The sequence below is a fragment of the Microtus oregoni genome, unplaced genomic scaffold, assembly GCF_018167655.1.
Source record: "Microtus oregoni isolate MIOR12 unplaced genomic scaffold, Mior012 000030F_ref0000283, whole genome shotgun sequence".
Lineage (NCBI taxonomy): Eukaryota > Metazoa > Chordata > Mammalia > Rodentia > Cricetidae > Microtus > Microtus oregoni.
This window is the reverse complement of record NW_024543089.1, coordinates 5,260,555-5,280,112: the sequence shown is the minus strand read 5'-3', so window position 1 is coordinate 5,280,112 and position 19,558 is coordinate 5,260,555. Positions and strand designations below refer to the sequence as shown.

The following is a 19,558-nucleotide window of genomic DNA, read 5'->3' as shown; positions in this document are numbered from 1 at the left end:
AACATACACTTAGCCATCTTCATGCTGAAAGCCATCCTGAGTACTCGGGATACATCCCCGAAGAAAACAAATAAAAACCCTACATTCATGTAGTGAAAGAAAAGTCCTTGGAAAAAGAGAGGGCAATATAGGAGAGAGAAATAGATGTGACCCAAAGAGCGGACCCCCCCCCCCAAAAAAAAAACCAGAGGGAAAGAAATGCTTTAGTTGCAAGCAGTTTAATTTTAAGAAGCATGGACAGGTAAAAACATCACAATGATTGACATTTTATCAAGGAGACAGGGCATAAGACGAATGGATAATGGGCAGCAGTTTTGTTTTTGTCTTCAGCGTCTGGAAGAATTGAGTTGTTGATTGTGGAGGGAGAAAGGAGGGAGAACAAGACATCTGGAGTCTGTTGTTGGCTGTGATGTCTCAGAAATATTCAAATGGAGATGGCAGCAGGCAGTTGGAAATCTGGAGCTCAGGAAATGTGTCCAGACTGGAGGACGTAGAAAGCAATTGTCCTGTTCGAGGGAATCAAGGCACTCCTTCATTGTAGGTTAGGTATGCTTGACTGCTCAAGTGACGTGTGGGTTAACAGGCTATGTGGATAGTCTTAATGTGGTCTTTTTTGTTATATATTTTAAGGTTCTTTATCATCTTTCTTATCCAGAGGCAGAGCCTGTGTCTCTTCCCTTTGATCCACAGGCAGGTCTTTCATACTCTTTCATACCAACTGGGCAGGAGAGAAGTGATGTTGAGGAATTTCCAAGTCAAGAGCATAAAAAGATGTAGTTTCTGTATCTCTTCAGCATGTTTGCCTTTGGAGCTGAGCCAGCATGCTAGGAGAGGGCTCAAGCCACATGACAACATGCATGAGCTAAGGGCAAACTCCCTGTTTCTAGGCTGAGTTAATTGGGATGGTAAGAGTCAACCTAACCATGGGAGGTACCATTCAGAGGTCGCAGTCTGAACATAAAGAAGTGAGCTGAACCCAGCATTTATCTCTCTCTTCTTCCTCACTGCAGACGCAGCATGACCAGCGGCTTCACACTCAGGCAACTAGACTCTTCAACCACAGACAAATGTTTTCTTACATTGCTTTTGTCAGGTATTTGGAAATTACCATGGGGGAATTAACCAAAATAAACTTCCTCTGTTAGTGTCATTCCTATAGAGCTCTGCCCAAACTGCTTTGAGTCAAAAGAAAAACACAATTGCTTCAGCTACTGTTTAGAGTGTTGGTGATTATACAGAGACTTAATTTGCAAGGTGTCAAGAGTAGGGCCACATGCTGCTCTTGTCTTCTAGATGGACGCATTCCTAGTCTAAGACATTCTCTGAGGGCACATAGTGGTCCTCACTAATTGTTTTCAATGAACGAAAAACATTGAGGCAGGAGTGGCCATCTCTCCAATTAAAGGAAGGAGTTTGGAGTTTGTGAGCACTAAGAAAGCTTCCTAGTTTAGAGAAACAGAGTTCTGCTTAGAAAGAACTCAGTTCGCGGGAAGGCAGTGCTTGCACAAACAAGGAAAACTTGATTGCTCAAGGAAACTTATTAGCAACGAGAGTCGTTTATTCTTGAAATTACTGTAAAGCCTTGTCAAGTAAAGTAATGTTTGAAATGAGGTTCTGGTTGGCCCCAGAAAGGGTTAGCTGCTGGAGAGTAGCATTTGTTTCTTTAATCACCACTGTGGGGCTTCATTTTCTGATATGAGCTGCAAGTATAGTCGACGAAATAATGAAAGGGCTACTATTCCATAAGTGATTTGTACTCAATTTTCCTACCAAAATGTTTGCGGGGAAGGAGGAGGCAAGGGAAGAGAACTGACTCAGAACGTATCAAAATCTTCAAAAATTAGTCTTTTTATCATTTGCTCTTGGTGACCCACATGTTATTCGAGTTCCTCTTAGTTCTAGAGGCACTGCAGAGATACTCTTATTCACCACTAATGAGAAAGGGACTTCTTTATTTTGGAAACCAATTCGGAATTCTACATAAGATACCCTTTTATTTCATTTTTTGTTGTATTTCTCTTTGACACTATCATCCTAAACACTATAAATAAATAAAATTAATCTTTACAACTACTCTAGAAGATCCTATTATTATCTTATTTCACAAATGAGAAAACTGAGACCCAGTGGAGCTTGAACCTGCCTCAAGACTCAGCATTCTTTTTTCTTTTTGAAAGTATATCTATTTTCATTTTATATGTATCAGTGTTTGTCTCTATGTGTGTATGTGAACCGTGTACATGCCTACTATTCACAGGTAGCAGAAGGAAACATCATATCCCTTTTAACTAGAGTTACAGATGGTTATGAGCCATCTCTCCAGACTCCTAGATGAGGGAGCTAGCCACCAAGGTCTAGCCTCTTATTTAGTTGCAGCCTCCTGAGGCTGACTACTTCAATATTACCAAAGTATTGAAGTCTAGCAACCAAAAGCCACCTGTGGCTGCCCTAATTAATCAATCCATTCAAAATTAAACACCTCATCCCAACACGGGTTTGCCCTTTTACCTCTGTAAACTGCCATTTTCCTATGGGCTGTTCCTGTCTCCTCTCTATCCAGAGGCAGTTCTTTGTCCCTCTGAGACAAAACCCTTACCCCTCCTTTGCTCCCTTCCCCTTCTTTCTCCTGCTCTACCTCTTTGTCTCTTATTGCCTGCCTTTTGTCACTCTGGGGTAAAGACATCTCTTCCTCATGCCGCTGCCGCTATGCTCTCCCAGTCAGGATGGACTCTTTTCTCCTGGACCCACAGTAAACCCTTTCTCCCATTAGTAGCTTTGGTCCCAGCAACAGAAGATGAGTAATACAGTGGGGTACCATGTCAAGTAAGTCAAGGAATAAAACAAGCCCTCTTTCCAGTTTTAAGGCCACAGAACCACACCAGTACGATGGTGCCCCTCTGACAACATATTTAGTTTCATGAAAACACCGTTTTAAACAAATTGTAGAATGCTTAGAGGCACTGTCTCGGTGGCCTCTCTACTTCCTCCTTCTCTTCTTGGTGTGCATTGTCTCGTAGCACTGTTGAAGTGTTTCAGACTGGAAATACAATGGAGCCAGCCTAGTTCTCTCACACCCCACGGTACTTTCACTACTCAATGTCCACAATCACCGCTATATAAAAAAAAAGAGAGTCTTGCCTGGAGTTATTTTATTTAATTTATTTATGTAATACAGTGTAGAAAGCTATCATGGCATAAGCAATGGTTCTGTACAATCATCCTGCAGAAAATTATTTTTGGAGAATTCTTGGTAATTTGAGACCAGCAGAAGACTCCCTCCCCCCAACCCGTAAAAGTGCTTACGATGAACAGGGATTTTTTTTTTTTATTTTTTATCAAAGATCCAAAGATACATGGACAAAAAAAAGTTCAAATTCTCAATGCCTAATGTGTGCACATGAAACAGGCACAAAGAAATCAATGTGGATCCTCGCATCCTATGCCACAAAGAGAGCAGAAGCAGCAATCTGTACAGTAAAATGCAATCATGGAAAAAAAAATTTTCTAAAATCATTTGGAATACTTAAAAATGTTTAAAATGCATAGTGACCAGGAAAAGAATGCTTAGACAAGAGAAGCAGCTAAACGCCCACGCTCACACAAAGCATCCCCCATCGATTTTTAAAGCGTATTTCAAGTAGGAGTTAGTTGGGTCACAAACCACAAGAATAATATACAACGGGCTAAGGGGCTATGTGTCTGATAAATAATCAGGAGAGAATCTATTCATGCACTAGTTTGATACAGCTAATTTTTTTTACAGTACACAAAACCCATTAATAATGTAGTGTAGAGACCAGAATGTAAAGAGAGAAAGAGAATACATTACTGATTTGTATATTAATTCAAGTTCAGGCATCTACTTGTGTTACAGCACGGCTGTCAAAAGGCAATGATGAGTAAAGAAAACAGAAGGGCTTGTTTCTTTCCACGTTATTTTATAAATGAACACCGATGGGTAGTGAAGCAATGGTTTTGCTGTCCAAGTTCAGAGGCTGCTGCTGTGGCGGTGGTCTAGTTCTGCATCTGCTCAAAGAACTTGTAGGTTGGATTCTCGTATCCATTCTGCTGCATTTTGGAGAGGTGGCGCTCCTCCGGGGTCACCGCGGCGTCAACCTAGAAAGCAAGTACGAGACTCGAGTTTACAATACAAGACACTTTAAGGGAGCACGGCAATACTATGCAGTAAAAGGGCAGAGTGTGTGTACTTTTCTTTTGCCCAAAGTGCATAATAGCCACTATTTTACCCTCGTTCCCCCTCAACTTTTGACTCCACATGGCAGAGCCAAAGGCTTATGCCGATGCTGCATCTAGCCGCTAGGTGGTGCTGATAATCTTGACGCGAGTACTCGGGTTTGCGCAGGGCCCCTAGGCTGAAACAAACAGCGAACACTGAAGACAAGGGCTGGTGAGCTAGAAAGAGTATCACACGGAGGGCACTGTGAGTGACGCTTTGATCCGTGCAGAATAGAATACTCAGCTCTCCGTGGTTCCGAGTATCTTCGACTTTCAATATGATTTTATATCTGTAGAAATGTTAGAGAGTTCTGAGAACCTACTAATTAAAGTGATAGCATATGTATAAAAGGGGGTATCACCTGACATGAAGAAGGAAATCCATGTAGAGAAATGCTGACTTACATATTATATATAACACACATATTTTATATATGTCTCATTAACATACTTACACATATATAATTTGCAATGCTGGAGGTTGGATTCAGGGCAAGAACTGCATGCATGGACACACACAGACAGACAGACACACACACACACGCTCCCCACACCCCTGAACCCTAAGATGCATAGCAACTACAGCCAGCTAAACCATCACAGGGATTCTGTTAGTGACTACCTTGGGGTTCACCTGTAAGATAGGTCAGCCTTATAAACATGCTTTCCCTCAGATATTGTCTCTCAGAGCCACGCAGGCTGACAGTCTCTGCAGGGCACTCTTATCTTTTTATGGTAGCTAATGGCTGTTCTTGTTCCTATACTGCACTGCTTCTCCCCGTGAGGAGAAGGGGAGGTGCTTGCTTAAGTCTGCTGAATTAAAAAGGGCAATGAAGAGAATTTGTTCAGATGCACACAGAATAAAGCATGTTTTCCCCAGAAAAGTTAAGGCATCTTCTAGGGGCCGTATTTCAAAGGGATCTTTCTTATTCTGTCCAAGACTGAATTGACCTTGCAACCTCAGGTGGATCCCATTTCTCATTGCTGAGCATTGCCAAGTGACATCTGGCAATTTACCCAGTGTTTTCTTCTCTGATACTGCCCGTGTGGCTGCCTCACTGCAGTGGTGGCTCCTAAACCCCAATGCAGGGGGAAAAACGTCAATGCTGAGCTACCAGGTGTGTGTGCATGGACCTACATAGATGGGTCATGACTGATGTGGGATTCCCCTCTATATGCTGTGAATACCATAGGTGAATAAAGAAGCTGCCTTGGCCTGACAGGGCGAAAGAATAGAGGTAGGCAAGGAGAAAGAGGGTGGAGTCAGAGAGAAGCCATGTAGCCCCACCAGAGATAGATGCTGGAACTTTAGCCAGTAAGCCACAGCCACGTGGAGATACACAGATTAATGGAGATGGGTTAAATTAATATGTAAGAGGTAGCCAATAAGAAGCTAGAGCTAATGGGCCAAGCAGTGTTTTAATTAATACAGGTTCTGTGTGATTATTTTGGGGCTAAGCATCCGGGAACTAACTAGCGGCCTTACTCCAACACATGAGCCTCATAGACATTAAATCCTTCATAGCCACTATGTGATCCCATCTCACAGAACCAGTGACTTCTTTTAGCCTGGGCACGAGACAGACTTCATGACACAATCACTTCCAAGCTCTCCTGCACAGGCAGCTCCTTCTGCTTATTGTCCCTGACTTCTTTTCAGACGGGAGCTGTTCCCTTCTTCCCTCCCGTGAGAGCAGCCTGCACCCTTGTCCCCAGGTTATTCCAGGGATCTGGGTGTTTCCTCCTAGAACAGGTGCTGCTACCTTAGAGCCAGCGCTCAAAGACAACACTGCCCTTGGGGACTAACACACAAGTGTGTTCTCCCATCTCTTCCAGTTTCCTGCGGTCTGCACTGTTGTCAACAAATGAGGTCACCTTGATTTAATTGGCAATTGTGTAATTGGCCACAGGCTTGCTAGTTCAAATGTCTTCTCCCTACAGATTAACTTCCAAAATGGGGCATTCAGTCACTCTTGAAGTCTGCCTGGTAGGGACCAGCCTGTCTGCAATCATGTGTCATTTTAATTTGGGCATCCCCCCACACTTTGTATTACCCCATAATTGAGATTCCTAATAAGGGAATTAAAAACAAATCTTCCTTTGGAGATTAAGCACGAAGCTGCTGTTTCTCAGTACAGAGAAACGCACACAACAGCTGGGTGTTAGAATATATACCTCGAGGAGGAGCTGCAGCCCTCACACTGCCTGTCCACAGTAATTTGCATTTTCCAAGAACTGCAGAACACCTGCCCGTTTAATACAGTTATTTAGTTTCCTCTCTTCAAACTCCAGAGCAAATGCTCAAGGGAACCCCGCCAGAGACCCAGGGCTCAGGCCTGGCATCTCAATTCCCTCTTTTTTTCTTGGTTTGTTTTATGTATTAATCCTTGATGCCCCTTGCTGTTGGGAAGCAGAAGTGTTCAGGATTCCTGCTATGGGGCAGCTTGGCTCTCAGTGTTTACAGTGTTCTGAGTGTCCGAAGGAATTGCTCTTACAAACAGCACCTGAGGAGAGGAGTCTAAATGGTACCTTTTAATCCCCAGTCCTCTTGAATGCTGGAAGCGAATAGTCATGTCTGCAGGGAAATCTCCAGCTAAACAGAGCAGGGGTGAACCTTCCTCATAGCAAGGGTCCTTAATCCCTTCCTCACTGGCAAAGCTACCACAGGCACCGTGCCAATCCTTCTATCACCAGATATGGCGTGGACATCCTAATACTGTTTCCGTCAATCAACACTGAGCTGAGGCAGCTTGAGTTGGTGGTAGAGTTCTAGAAGGAACGATACCACAGCATGAGACGGGGGAAGGAATCTCCTCTTTCAGGGAAGGAATATCTCCTTGTTGGAGAAGAAAATATGGGCATCACACTAATGAACATTCTCTCCCCGGATGTCTGGACTAAACAAGAGAGGGACTGATCAGCGGTGAGCCTGGTTTTAGGTATAGGATACTGTCGTTTGGACAGTACGTGGCTTCAATGGTCACTGGCGATGATGACACTGTAAAGCTGAGCCTATCCAGCACAAACACCTTGAAGAAGCAGAATCAACGTGCTGAAGACTGAACCCAGTGCATGCCAGGCAAGCACTCCATCACTGGACCTAAATCCCTCCTCCCCCGACATTCCCCAAGAGGACACTTAAGACTATTTTTATTATTTTTGCTTGTCTGTTTTTCGAGACAGGGTTTTCTCTGTGTAACAGCTCTGGCTGTCTCAGAACTTGCTTTGTAGCCCAGGCTGGCCTTGAACTCACAGAGATCCGCTTGCCTCTGCCTCCTGAGTCCTGGGAGGTGTGCGCCAACACTGCCGCCTGGCGGAGGACTCTTCCGCTCTTGCCAGGCCACTTTCCTATTCTTTCCACGCCTTCCAGTGCTGACTTTCTGTCCAATCCTGAGCGTGTTCATTTTTGTAATTATGGTTCCATCCCTATCTAGGTAGCTTAGTTACAGTCATAGCCAATGTTAAGTATTTCTGCAGGTGGGCTCAGGACCTCCTTGCTTAGTTCTTGGATGTTTTCTTTCGCCCTTCCAGTTCCTCCTCTTGCTGCTGCCTGGAAGAAATCTGTAAACCAGAAGTTTGCTTCTCATTTAACCCCAAGTCTCTCTGAGTGATCTGACTCCCCAGGTTGGTGGCTGCCCTTGCACCCACGTTCCCAGGAAGAAAGGACCTCTAAGGTCACGCTTCTATGATGTCACCAGTATGACAACACAATCCTCAGGAGAAAGGTCATTTGGCATGATTCTGTGAAAAGTTAAATAAACAACTTTTCTTATTTGGGTCATTGAGGAAATGACTGGGGGTATGGGAGCAGGGAGGTGCAGTGTCTTCCTCGGAGCCAGGACCGGCAGAGTTTCTTTACATTCTACAATAAAGAGACAGTGTGGCTTCATGCTTTTTGAGCTGAAATTTCTCTCCGGGGGTACTGAAGATCTATGGTCCATATGTACATTTCCAACATCGCTGACAATGAACCTCAGTGCAGAGATGGGTAACGGAGGTGGCACGAGGATGTTCTGCCACCAGTAACAGACTGAATCTCAGGCCTGTTTACGAAGCATTACACTCAAGGGGCATGACGTCATGACTCGTTCCAGTTACCACATCAGGAGACATACCTGGTAGAATGAATCTCCGGCGTCAAGCTAAGCAAATCATTAAGTCAATATTTATTTCTTACTTTGTAATAAACTAAAACCAACTGCTCATTTCTGATGACTATCTACTGTGTCAGTAAAAGACACTAGGCTTGTTTGCATGTCCCCTCTCCCGCCACGATTTCCCTGGGCTTGTTACCTCTGTGACCCAGGGGAGTCTCTCATTAAAAGAACAGAGCTGCTTTGGAAGCACATGCTCCCATCATGCCCTGGTGGTGTGAAATACAATGGTGATGTCTCGAGTTATCAGGACACTGGATCCACTCATTACTCTGGTTTGTTCTTACTGAGGCAGGTCTACTCATCTGCGAAGGAAATTAACCAGTGCTAGGAATAAAGCTATTTCTACATAGAGGGTTGCTTACATACACAGGAGGTTGGCTCCAAAGCCAAAGATGAAGGATGAAGTTCCTTACCTAATAAAGCCTGGCATTTGCATATAACCTACACACATTCTCCTGTATTCTTTAAGTGCCCCCAGATGACTATGACTTATAATTCCAAATACTATCTAAATGCAAATAGTCGCTGCAGTGATTATTTAGTGAATGAGCTATTCACGTTTAGATGCATTGTTTTCCCAAAATAATTTTGCTCTGCAGTTGGCTCGACCCCTGGCTGTGTACACACTGTTACTGAGTGTGAACAGCGCCCGTAAGTTAGGCAGGGGAGGATCAGAAACATGCAGTGCACACTCTAGGCACTAGCAAAGGGGCCTTGAGTGTGAAACTCAGGCAGTGTGTCTCACTACTGGTATCCCAGGCTGAACAGCAACTCTTGGTGGCCTGCTCCTACCACTTCAGCTAAATGACACCTCCCCAAGGGCAACGGATACAGGCAACAGAACAAGCAAGTTCTATTTCAACCCTCTGGCCAAATGCAGACTCAAAACCAGAGCTGGACAAAAACATAGGCTCTAAAAGGGAAAGGGCGTTTTCAGACTCTCCTCAGCATCCTTCTCTAGGACAAAAAGACTCTAGAGGGAATCAAGAGAAAATTCAGGCCATGTCTAGGTATCCAAGAAGACACCATTTGGACACACTGAACAGCAATCTTCCCCTGGGATGCCCCAGCTCAGAGAATGACTTCCGGTTCCTTAGAATCTGGTCAGCATGTCAACCTCTTTCCTATGTCATTCTGAAGAGCCATCTATTGCTAACTGACAAAAAGAAACACTTGGCCCAGGCTGCAGGAAGGGTGCTTAGAGACTTGGTTTTCCTGGTGGGGAGAGGTATCCTTTCTGCAACTCTGGGCCTGCTCAGAAAGCAACTCAAAGGAAGCAGCATTAGTACTATGTGTTAGCGCTGAAGCCTGTGGGGGATTTTCATCTATCAGCAGGAACAGAGTTCTGGTGGAAGCATCGCTTTTTTGTGCAGCTTTCCTGGGCATCATTGTGTCCTTATCAAAGTCTTCAGATTGTAGCTGCATTAGAAGATAGGATGTCAAAGCTGAAAGCAGCAACTACAAAGCCGTGAGGGTGGACTGTAGCCCAGTTCTGACTGGTACCTTAGAGGATGGGATCAGGACACAGTAAGAGCTGCGGGAAACCATGTAAGGACCTTAGCAAGACAGATATTTAGAAACCAAGGAGAGAGGCATCTGATGAAACCAATGCTGCCGACCCTGAGATCACAGACTTCTAAGTTCTATCACTGGCAGGAAAATGCATTTTTGTTGTGTAATCCACTCAGTCTGTGGTACTCTCTATGGCAGCCATAGCAAGTGGAGATAGGCTCTAGCTGTGGCATCAAGATGGGCATTTGACAGACATTTTTTAGACAGGAAGTCCCACCCTGGACAGAGTCACCAATTTAAGACCATTTAAACAGAATTCTATTAATGAAATTCATAGGAGTTTTTGAATCATTCACATATGCAAGTAGGGGACTGAAGTTAAAAAAAAAAGCAGATGTCTAGAAACAGGAGAAAGATGTATCAGAAATAATGTTTGTCAGTGTTTGAAGGACAAACTTAGGTTTACTATAGAAAGAGCAAAACCCCAAATTTGGCTATCTGAGCATGTGCGTGTGTACACGTTCTGTGTACATACATGTGCAAAAGCCAAAGGTTGAGGTCAGGTGTCTTCCTCAATGCTCTCCACTTTGTTTTTTGACACAGGGTCTCTCCCTGAACCTGGAGCTTGCCGATTCCAGCAACCTCTCAGGTTCACCTTTCTCTCTTCCCCCAGTGCTGGCATCATACGCATTCACTGCTGTGTCTTTTATGGAGGCGGGTATTATAGATTTACTCTCGGGTCCTTACGCTTGTGAGGCAAACACTCTACTGCCTGAGTATGCCTCCAGACCCAGGGTTACCGCTTGTCTTGAAAAACATGCATTTATACTCTAGTTTGTAAAATATTCAGGTCAAAAGACCACAGTTTCCTGGGTCTCACCCAAGACACTGGTCTTTAGTTTGTCCACATCAGCAAAACCAAGAAATTAAAACCTACAACAATCCCATGAGCTTCCCCAGGAACAAGCTGAGGAGACGCTAAACTCTGATGAAAGTGAGAATTCTGGCTCTCCTTCACTGGAGTTTACCAAATGATCCCTACCCTCAGATGATAAAGGATGGCTTGGGGCACTTTCTCTGGGTTTACTGAGATGCTTAACACGGGCCTCCGATAGAAAGCGACATCCATTGTATAGGGGAGCCTGGGCCATACTAAGTTCGGTGCTGTGCCAATCTTTTTATTCGATTTAGTTTTCTCTCATCTATAAAATGACATGGGTTTGGCCAGAGCTCTTTCAGTTCTAGAACACCTACACTATTAACTATCTAAAAGTTACACACATAGTGAATCCTTAAGAGTTCTCTATCACCACAAGTGTTCCTTAAATTCATAGAAAGATCTTGTTTGTGAATGTGTCCTGCCTTTTGCTCTTTCTTCCCCACATCGGGAGTGGAAGTAGCTGCATTTGAACCCTGCACGTTTTGATGACATAAATCGACTTCTGTACTAAATATCCCTCCTTGGCTGGCCTGTGGGTAGAAAGACTATCTGTCTAGCACATACATTGTGGGGGCCTCAGCGTACATCTTTCCTATCTCAGTGTTTCACAGCAATAGTAAGAGTCATTGCTAAAAATTAGTAATGATTAATTACCAAGGTTATTTGTAATAGGCTGGTTCTACTCAAAGACCAGATTACTTAAGGGCCCAAACAAAACAAACAAAAACCAGGAATGAACGTATAGGTTTTAATATTTTTGTCAAAAAGTAAACACCTACCCTTCTTAATTACCCTTTCTGACTTTTGATATTGTTTTTGTTATTTAAGTAAAAACGTACTTTTTTCTCCTTAAAGTTGAGCATTATAATTACTCTTGTTTTGGTCAATTTCATTATAAATTATAAGTTAAAGTAACAACATAAACTGTTAGTGAGTGTTCATTAAATTCATAGTAACCTGGAATGGATGAAAACCACAGTAAGACATAGCTGGAACCTGAGCAGCATGGAGGAATACTGTTTTTCTCCCAGGTGGTCCCTAGGCCAGTGTTCAGGATGCTTCCTTGCCTGTACGTCCTTCCTTTGACTCATCCTTGCCAATAACCCTTCAGGTCTACCTACCTCCACCACGCCATGATGGATGGATGTGTACTGTTTCTTCTTCAGCATCACCAAGGTGATGACAATCACTGTTGCTATGACAACACCGCCCACCATGAGTCCAATGATGGCACCTTTGTTTGAACCCACATCTTCTGCAAAGAACACCTTGAAAACAAGCCAAGGAAAAGAACTGTAAGTGGAGGGGAAACGGGAAGGAGTAAAGTTTCAGCAGACCCTCTGCCGTGAGGCAGCGGGTCCCTACCAATGAGCAAAGCATGCCTTCCCAGGTTCTGAGAAGTCAATTTCTCCAGCATGTCTCAGGGATCTGAAATTCTTTGACAGCTGAGCGTCTGGTAAAAACCAGAGGTGCCCACCATAGTTCTGGACACAGGTGGGCACTTTCCTGCCCCTTAGCTAGTTTTCAAACCTGTATGTTCTCTATATAAATACCCCGAAACACAGGAGGTGATCAGAAGGACAAGGACAGCCCAGCTGCCTACTTCATAGTGCAATAACTCAGTCACATTCAGTTAACCATGAAATGGACTCTGTGCTTTAAATGTGCAATGTTTCCAAAGAGCAATAGGCAAAGAGGATCTCAGAGTTACAAACAGCTCATACTGTATTATGTTGTCTCTAGAAACCGAAATTGACTGCTTTACTCTGGTCATTTATATTAAACACAAGAAGGATTCTGACACTATCACAAAGAAGAAATTTATTCACTGTGATAAATCCTCATATATATATGTATATATGTATGTATGTATGTATGTATGTATGTATGTATGTATTCTCTAGGCTCCTTACAAAAGAAAACCATTATTTTTTCAGCTTTGTCTACTTAGATGGAATCACAGATACAGACCTCACTTTAATCATCTTGTTATATAAGAGATGATCTTATGGTAGATAAAAAAAGTGGTGGGAAGGGGGAAGGACTATTCCTAACCATACAGCACACTCATTATGTAAGTCAGTGAAAACAGCTCCCTAAATAATCCTTTCACTGCGGCTTCAAGACAGGCGAATGACCGATTTTCACCGCTAAATCTATCACGGTGGCAATTTGCAAAGATGAAGTAAATGAGAGCAGATAAAAAATTTCTAAGCGGATGTTACTCACGGTGCATCTGCAACAAAATTAGAAGTGGTTCATAATTAGTCCCCTTGCTAGCCAAATATGCTAGCTCAACATATTTATTAAAGGAAATCATTAATTAGCTAATGATACTACAGTGAAATAATCAGGAATAAATGTGAGTCTGGACATATCCCTATGTCTTTAAGGAAATACTGTAATTCTGTAATATTCACTGCACTAATTACAGCGCATTATCTTATCAGCTAGCACAGTAGAGGGAGCTGATGCCCCTAATTGCTGCCGCTGCCATTAGTCACTGTCGCATTACAGGAGTTCATGTAATTACTCAGAAGGGCGTCCATGACATCGGCTCAGGAAAGCGCGGCTCTGCATTCATCTTCAGCTCTCTGCTCCAGCGCCCAGACCTTCAGCAGTTCCCCCAGTTTTGTTTTTAAACCTTCCAGCTCCAGCCACATCAGGAGCGCCCCTGATTTCACAATACCCGACACAGCAATAAACTTGCCAGGGAAAACTATGCTACGGATGGCTAAAGCGGTAGTTTCCTTCTGGAAAAATAATCAATGCAAATCTGAATCCCAAGCCAGCTTTGGATTTGCTACAATAATTCAGAGATGAGAAGCCAAACAATAAAGGCTTTTTCTTTCGGAATTTCATACTAGGATCAATACACTTTATTTATAACCACTGGAAAGGCATCAGACTGCAGGCACACTTACTCCAGGAACAGCAGTGCTGGAGTACATATCAAGCATCACTCTGCAAAAAATTTATTGCCATATTTTGCTTCATCACCAAATGCATGAAAGAATTTTATTCTTTACTTTATCCCTTTATTATGATAACTGATAACAGGGGAGGAACTCTAACAATCTGGGACTTGGTGCACTTGAAGTGCAGGGAAATTATATAATTCCTGTGTGCCTATGAAGAAGACACTTGCTTTTCTATGCATCCCAGTTCTAACATTAGGAAGAAAAATGCCATTGTCTTAAAAGAAACCACTATCTTCTTTGCCCAAGGTTTTTGATGACGGCACTAATGGGAAGATGAAGAGTCAGGGACACCTCCTGCCTCCACCCACCCTAACAGGGTCCCCACTCCTTCCCCTTCTGAGACAAATGAAGTCCTGGGAGGTGGGAGGAATGGATGGGTTGGACAGATGACTGAAAAGCTCTACTTGCAGATGGGAAGTTAAGCAAACAGCGTAAAAAAAAAGTCCAAAGACACATGTACTGATTGTGTGTTTCAGACTCTGATTCTTCAAATAAAACTATGATAGATGGGGAATAGTTATGACCAGAAGGGTTTCAGAAATCTGGATTCTGTAATTTCTGTATTTATGTAAGGAGACGATCTGATCTGGAGATCAGAACCAAAGCTAAACAAAATTCATTTATGTGTGCTACGCATAGTTTACATCTAGCCTAAATAGAGTTTTAGCGACTACCTTTCAAAAGCTCACGGTGTCAAGTTTCTTGTTTGTGGTATCCTGCCATGGGTAGGGAAGTAAGTTCTAGAGTTTTCATTTTTGGATATTTGGATTAGATGTGTTCAGCCTGGGAAACCTATTTGCCTAGAAAGTGTAGTGCACGGATATCGGCTGACGTGGCTGCGGCACTGAAGTCCGTGGCACTTTTAACTGTCCGCTGGGCTCAGCTGCTTCTAGTCAGAAAGAACAGCACACAGAGCTCCATTTACTTCTCTTCAGAACTTTGTGATGATCTAGGCAAACATTTTGGTTTTAGTTTTCCCTCCCAGGTTTGGCAGAGGATGAGCCAAGTGCTCCCATGCCACTTGGGCATGGGCAGACACACAGTTGTGGGGAGAGGGAAATCATTTTGCATACCAGTTTTTGATGACGAACTTCAAATCCTGAATCATGTCCAAACTCTGCATCCATCTTCACTTCAGAGATTTCTTCCGTTTTGATATTTGTCAGCCCAGAACCTACATGAAACACAGAGTATGTTGGATAATCAATTAGCAACACAACGAGACAAAGGCTGCCAAAATTTTCTTTCTAGGGCAGAACATTTAGAAAAATAGATTAAGGAACTTCTTCAAGAAAAATGACATCCTAGACTTAAACCATTAACCACTGCCTATAAAGCAAAATGTCTAAAGAAAGTTGAAAACAATACTCCCACGGCCAAACACATGCTGTAATTCTAAAGGGGAGGGAAGGAAGGAAGGAAACTCGGTGCTGGCTGGGACGTTGGGTTAAATTTGTACCTGAGAAATGTTGACTTGGTTTTAGTGGCCTATGGTTCATTATGTGTGCATTTTCTATGGGCTGTCATTACTTCAGAGGGAAAAAAAAAACCCAACGCAAAGCTTTGAAAAACCATTAATGACCTGGGAGAACAAAATGGTTACTGTGGAGTTTTGTTCTAATTACAGATAAATTATGTTCACATGTCTATGCACAGCAAACAGTGCCAGTCACAAAATCCGTTGACCTAAGCATCCTAGCTCTCAAGTTTTACACACCACATGGAATTTCCTCATCTGCTAACTATAAAAAGCAGGAGCGTACAACATATAAAATGCTTCTTAATTCTTCCTTCTCTACACATATGGATGCACGATTCTTGGACCAACTGTTACAATATGCCATGATTCAAATAATAATTTGAGGCTTAAAACTAAAATGTAAATATGTTTTAGAAGTTAAAGAGAAAAGATGTTTTATTTCTGTTTCGCATGTATATATTTCAGAAGACGTTCTACACACTTAGGAGTGCCATTACAAGGAGATTAACAAAAAGATAGAATGAAGAAATAAATCAATAGGAAAATATCTCTTGAGGGTCATAAAACTGGATTGTTAGGCCTGGAGAAGGTTGGGGATAGGGTGTAATGGAATGGTAGCTTAATAAATCAAGTGAAGAGCCCGCTAATGTGTTTTCTTATCTCTTTCAGAGTCTGCTTTCCCTGGAAACATTCCAGAAGGAGTTAAGTAGCTGTGATAGTCACTATGTATAGAAATCAGCGTCACTATCGTGGCTTGTGGGTAACACTATATTCTAAAAGTTACAACATGCTGGCTCTTCAGATGTGAAAGGGAAGAAACCAGCCTCTTCGTCATGATGATGTAACAAAGAGGGGTGAGGGTGGGGAGCAGTAAGCCAAAACTCACAGCCTTGCTTTGTTTTGGAGCGACAAGAATGATTGTTCAAAAGCAAAGGCACAGGGTAATTCTGGGAAGGGTATCTAAGTCTGGAAAGAAGCAACTTGGTACAGTAGAGTCAAATGTGTGCTGGTTTCATAAAGTGTGGCTATAGCATTATCAAAACATATCAGCAACACAGGGAGATATTAACCCAATATAAATAACACAGGGAGGTATTAATCCAGTGGAGACAACATATGGAGTTATTAATGCAATGTAGGCATCATAGGAATGGATTACAAGGGATCTAGATACTTGGCAGACTCATTACGAGCACAAAGTACAGCCTGCATAGCTCCTCAGACCTTTCAAGCCAGTACCATGTTCATAAACATGGCTTAGCAGATTCTTCCTCATGTCCAGTGAATACATTCTTTCTCTTTGGTGGCTATCTTCTGAAGGATTTTCCCCCTTTCCACCCCACGTGTTTTAAATCTTACACCCCCCTTTCTGGAAAGCTCCTTTCCAGGGAGTTCACTGGTAACACACCCTCATGTGGTCCTTGCTGCTCTCATCACAAACATCCTTGTGTGTCCTCATGTATCTCTCTCTGTCTTCTGTCATCCCATCTTCCTAAATATGCAAAGTGTGTTTTTCCATTATTTCAGGCTCCCGGGAGTAGGGACCTTATCATTTGCTCCTTCTGAGTTGCCACAGAATTTACTACATTGATCTCTTTTGGACTAATACTGCTACTGCTGCAGCGAAGACTTTAGCTTTCCCTGGCCTGTAGGATGTCATTAGCTCTTCTCTCAAAACAGATTACCCTTGCCTGCCAGTGTATGAAAGTGTCTTTTACAACTTAGATTAAAGTAAATAAAGTGAAAAATTAATTGGCTGGTGGCGTGAGTGGGTGCCTGATTATTTTGGCAATAACAAATATATCCTTATACAATATAAGAATTTGGTAAAATCAGTCTCAATATTACATTTTATGTTTATAGATGAAAAATACGTTATCATTTAAAAATAAAATGAGTAGTGCCATTTAAAAAAGCCTTGGGGATAAGACCAGCTTAAGCTAGTTTTAGTTGTGGCAAAAATTGTTCTGGCCCCGGTCTTGGGCTTCACCAGCTGGCAGAGCAGAATGGGAATGCCAACTGCTGGCTCCCTGGAAATTAACTGACACTAGCACTAAGGAGGACGTCAGGAGAGCCCAAACAGTGGACAGCTAACTGTAATTCAAGGTGCCTTTAAAAGCACTCAGACCAGAGGTTCATCAGATCATTGAGCTCAGCTGTCAGTGTGTGACTCCCAAGATGAATCACAGTATGGGGTCATGATGATGCCATAAGAAGGACTCTCAAAGTCTACCTGTGACTATGGCTGGCTAAGCCAAGGCTAGAGACTTTATTGGCAAGAAGAAGGGCAGAGCCATTTCTGATCTTGCTATGGATATATCTGAACCAGGAAACAAAGACTGACCTCCCTTTACTGATGTTCTCAAGGAAGATTAACAATGTTAATAATGGTATGTAGGGGTAAACCAAAAGTAAATATGGGAAGGTACGTGCTATTTGGAAAAAACAGTCTAGAATATACAGATCTTTCAAAACACCAGCGTTGTTCTTTCTGATTCTCTTTGTTGACCACTATCATGGGGTGAGGCTGTACATGGACTAGATACACGCATGTTCTACATCTCTCGTGGTGTGACCTTATTCCTAAAATCAAGCTTAGCCAGAGGCTAAACATATAACAGTGGGTCACAGCACATTTTTTTTTCATCTCGGGAGACTGTGTAAAAAGAAGTGTCTATTTTGATAGTGAAGAAATTTGTAATATAAAAAACAATGGGCTCCTATGTAAAATTATGCATATACATCTGTTGTGCTATTTTAGGCACTGGCTGAGAGTAAGTATATATAATCCACAAAGGACAAAAAGTATTCCTGGATCTGGAGAAATACCAATTATGGCATTTTTAGGAAATGTGTCTGTTTTAGTAACCAACAGAAGTCTGAGCCCACTCAAGGACCCCCATGAATACTAACCAAGAAAGAGAGGGGATGCCTGTAGCAAGACCTAATTCACCACTGGAAGCTACACCTCCCTGTGCCTCCATCTTGGAAGACATTTATTAAAATCATATCCTCATTTATTAAAAAGAAAGAAATCAAGAGAGAGAACACCATATTTGAAAAGACTTGCTTTGAGTTTTGAAAGGAAAGCTCAGAAACAAAAAAGTAGATCATGTGGGAGCTTGTGAAGTGAAGCTTTAGCAGAAGCAAAGAATTTGAAATCAAGTTTGGTGCCTATAGTCGTTTTAAATTGCATTCTGCAACACGGGCAACCCTGAGAGGCACATTTGCTGAGGTGCTGAGCGGAGAGGCAGGTACCTGGTCGGGTGGTCAGTCCTCGGTCGGCAGCGGGGCGGGCATCGACAGGTTCGACTGGTGCCGGAAGCGAGAGACAGAGAGCAAACAAGACAAATCAAGATGGTTAAAGTCGTGGCTTCTGAACACAGAGCAGGGCAAAAGCGCGTGCAGTAAACAAGGTGTGAAGGAGCAGCTGGAAAAAGAACCTTTGGGGTCAATTCCGCGTGTCAAGGATGGGAGGGGTACCACTTCAAAAGGCTTAGTGCTGCCAGCGTGCCAAGGCGCTTCCTCTGTTTGTTCATAAAAGCACTCCCCAGGACGTGCACCAGCAGCACAGAAGAAGGCTGGGGAGGGTGGAAGTTCCTCTGCGCTAGGTTAGAGATAGTTTCCTGGCTTTTGATTAGAAAGAAAATAGATTCTACCCAGCCCAGCAGTAAACATTAAAGATATCTCCTTCTACAACTGTCCAATCTTACCTTCTTTTTCCCAGTTAATTAACTACAAAAGGATTATTGGACGGCCAGAGGAAATGCAAATACGACTTTACCAGGAGAGCAACGCCTCACCACGCAATGTGCCATTTAGCGAGGCAAATTCCTTCTTAGGCTGAGGTTAGGAGAGGTAACCCACGGGCTCTCACTGTCTCTCTTTAGAAAGGGCAGGTTTCTTCTGCGCAGATGACATTCAGCTGAGTTGTGTGAAATGAGACCATTCCTTTCATATTGGCTGAGAGTCACAATTATTCCTTTGTATGCATCCTGGGACTGAGCCAAAGAAAACAACAGTGGAGGTACAGCAATTCCCTGACCAGGGTTCTGCACCAGCTGGCACTCCCTGGGTGCTGTTCATTGTTAGAAAACACTTCCCTGAGCTGACTCTGGTCTTTGAAGAAACAAGGAAGGGAGAGGGCAGTCAAGTCTCTAGGATTAACAGTGGCTAAAGGGCCGAAGAATTCAAGGGAGGAGGAAGTGCCCTGGGTCAGGATTGGCAAGTGTGAAAGAGAGAAATGTGAGCA

The 19,558-nt window shown here is 43.0% G+C and overlaps 1 protein-coding gene across 6 annotated transcripts in view; it reads right to left on the bottom strand.

Moving 5' to 3' along the window:
* Nucleotides 1-3,139: 3,139 nt before the first annotated feature.
* LOC121465348 (amyloid beta precursor protein) overlaps nucleotides 3,140-19,558 on the bottom strand; it is a 225,375-nt gene continuing 208,956 nt past the window's right edge. For 3 of the 6 annotated variants that reach the window (XM_041678577.1, XM_041678579.1, XM_041678581.1), the window contains 4 exons: nucleotides 18,565-18,618; nucleotides 14,900-15,000; nucleotides 11,967-12,113; nucleotides 3,140-4,116 (listed from right to left, as the gene is read on the bottom strand). In XM_041678577.1, the coding sequence (XP_041534511.1) occupies nucleotides 4,015-4,116; nucleotides 11,967-12,113; nucleotides 14,900-15,000; nucleotides 18,565-18,618 (404 nt within the window). In that variant the 3' untranslated portion in view covers nucleotides 3,140-4,014. The remainder of the gene's footprint in view (nucleotides 4,117-11,966; nucleotides 12,114-14,899; nucleotides 15,001-18,564; nucleotides 18,619-19,558) is intronic. The other 3 variants (XM_041678578.1, XM_041678580.1, XM_041678582.1) reach the window with 1 other exon arrangement.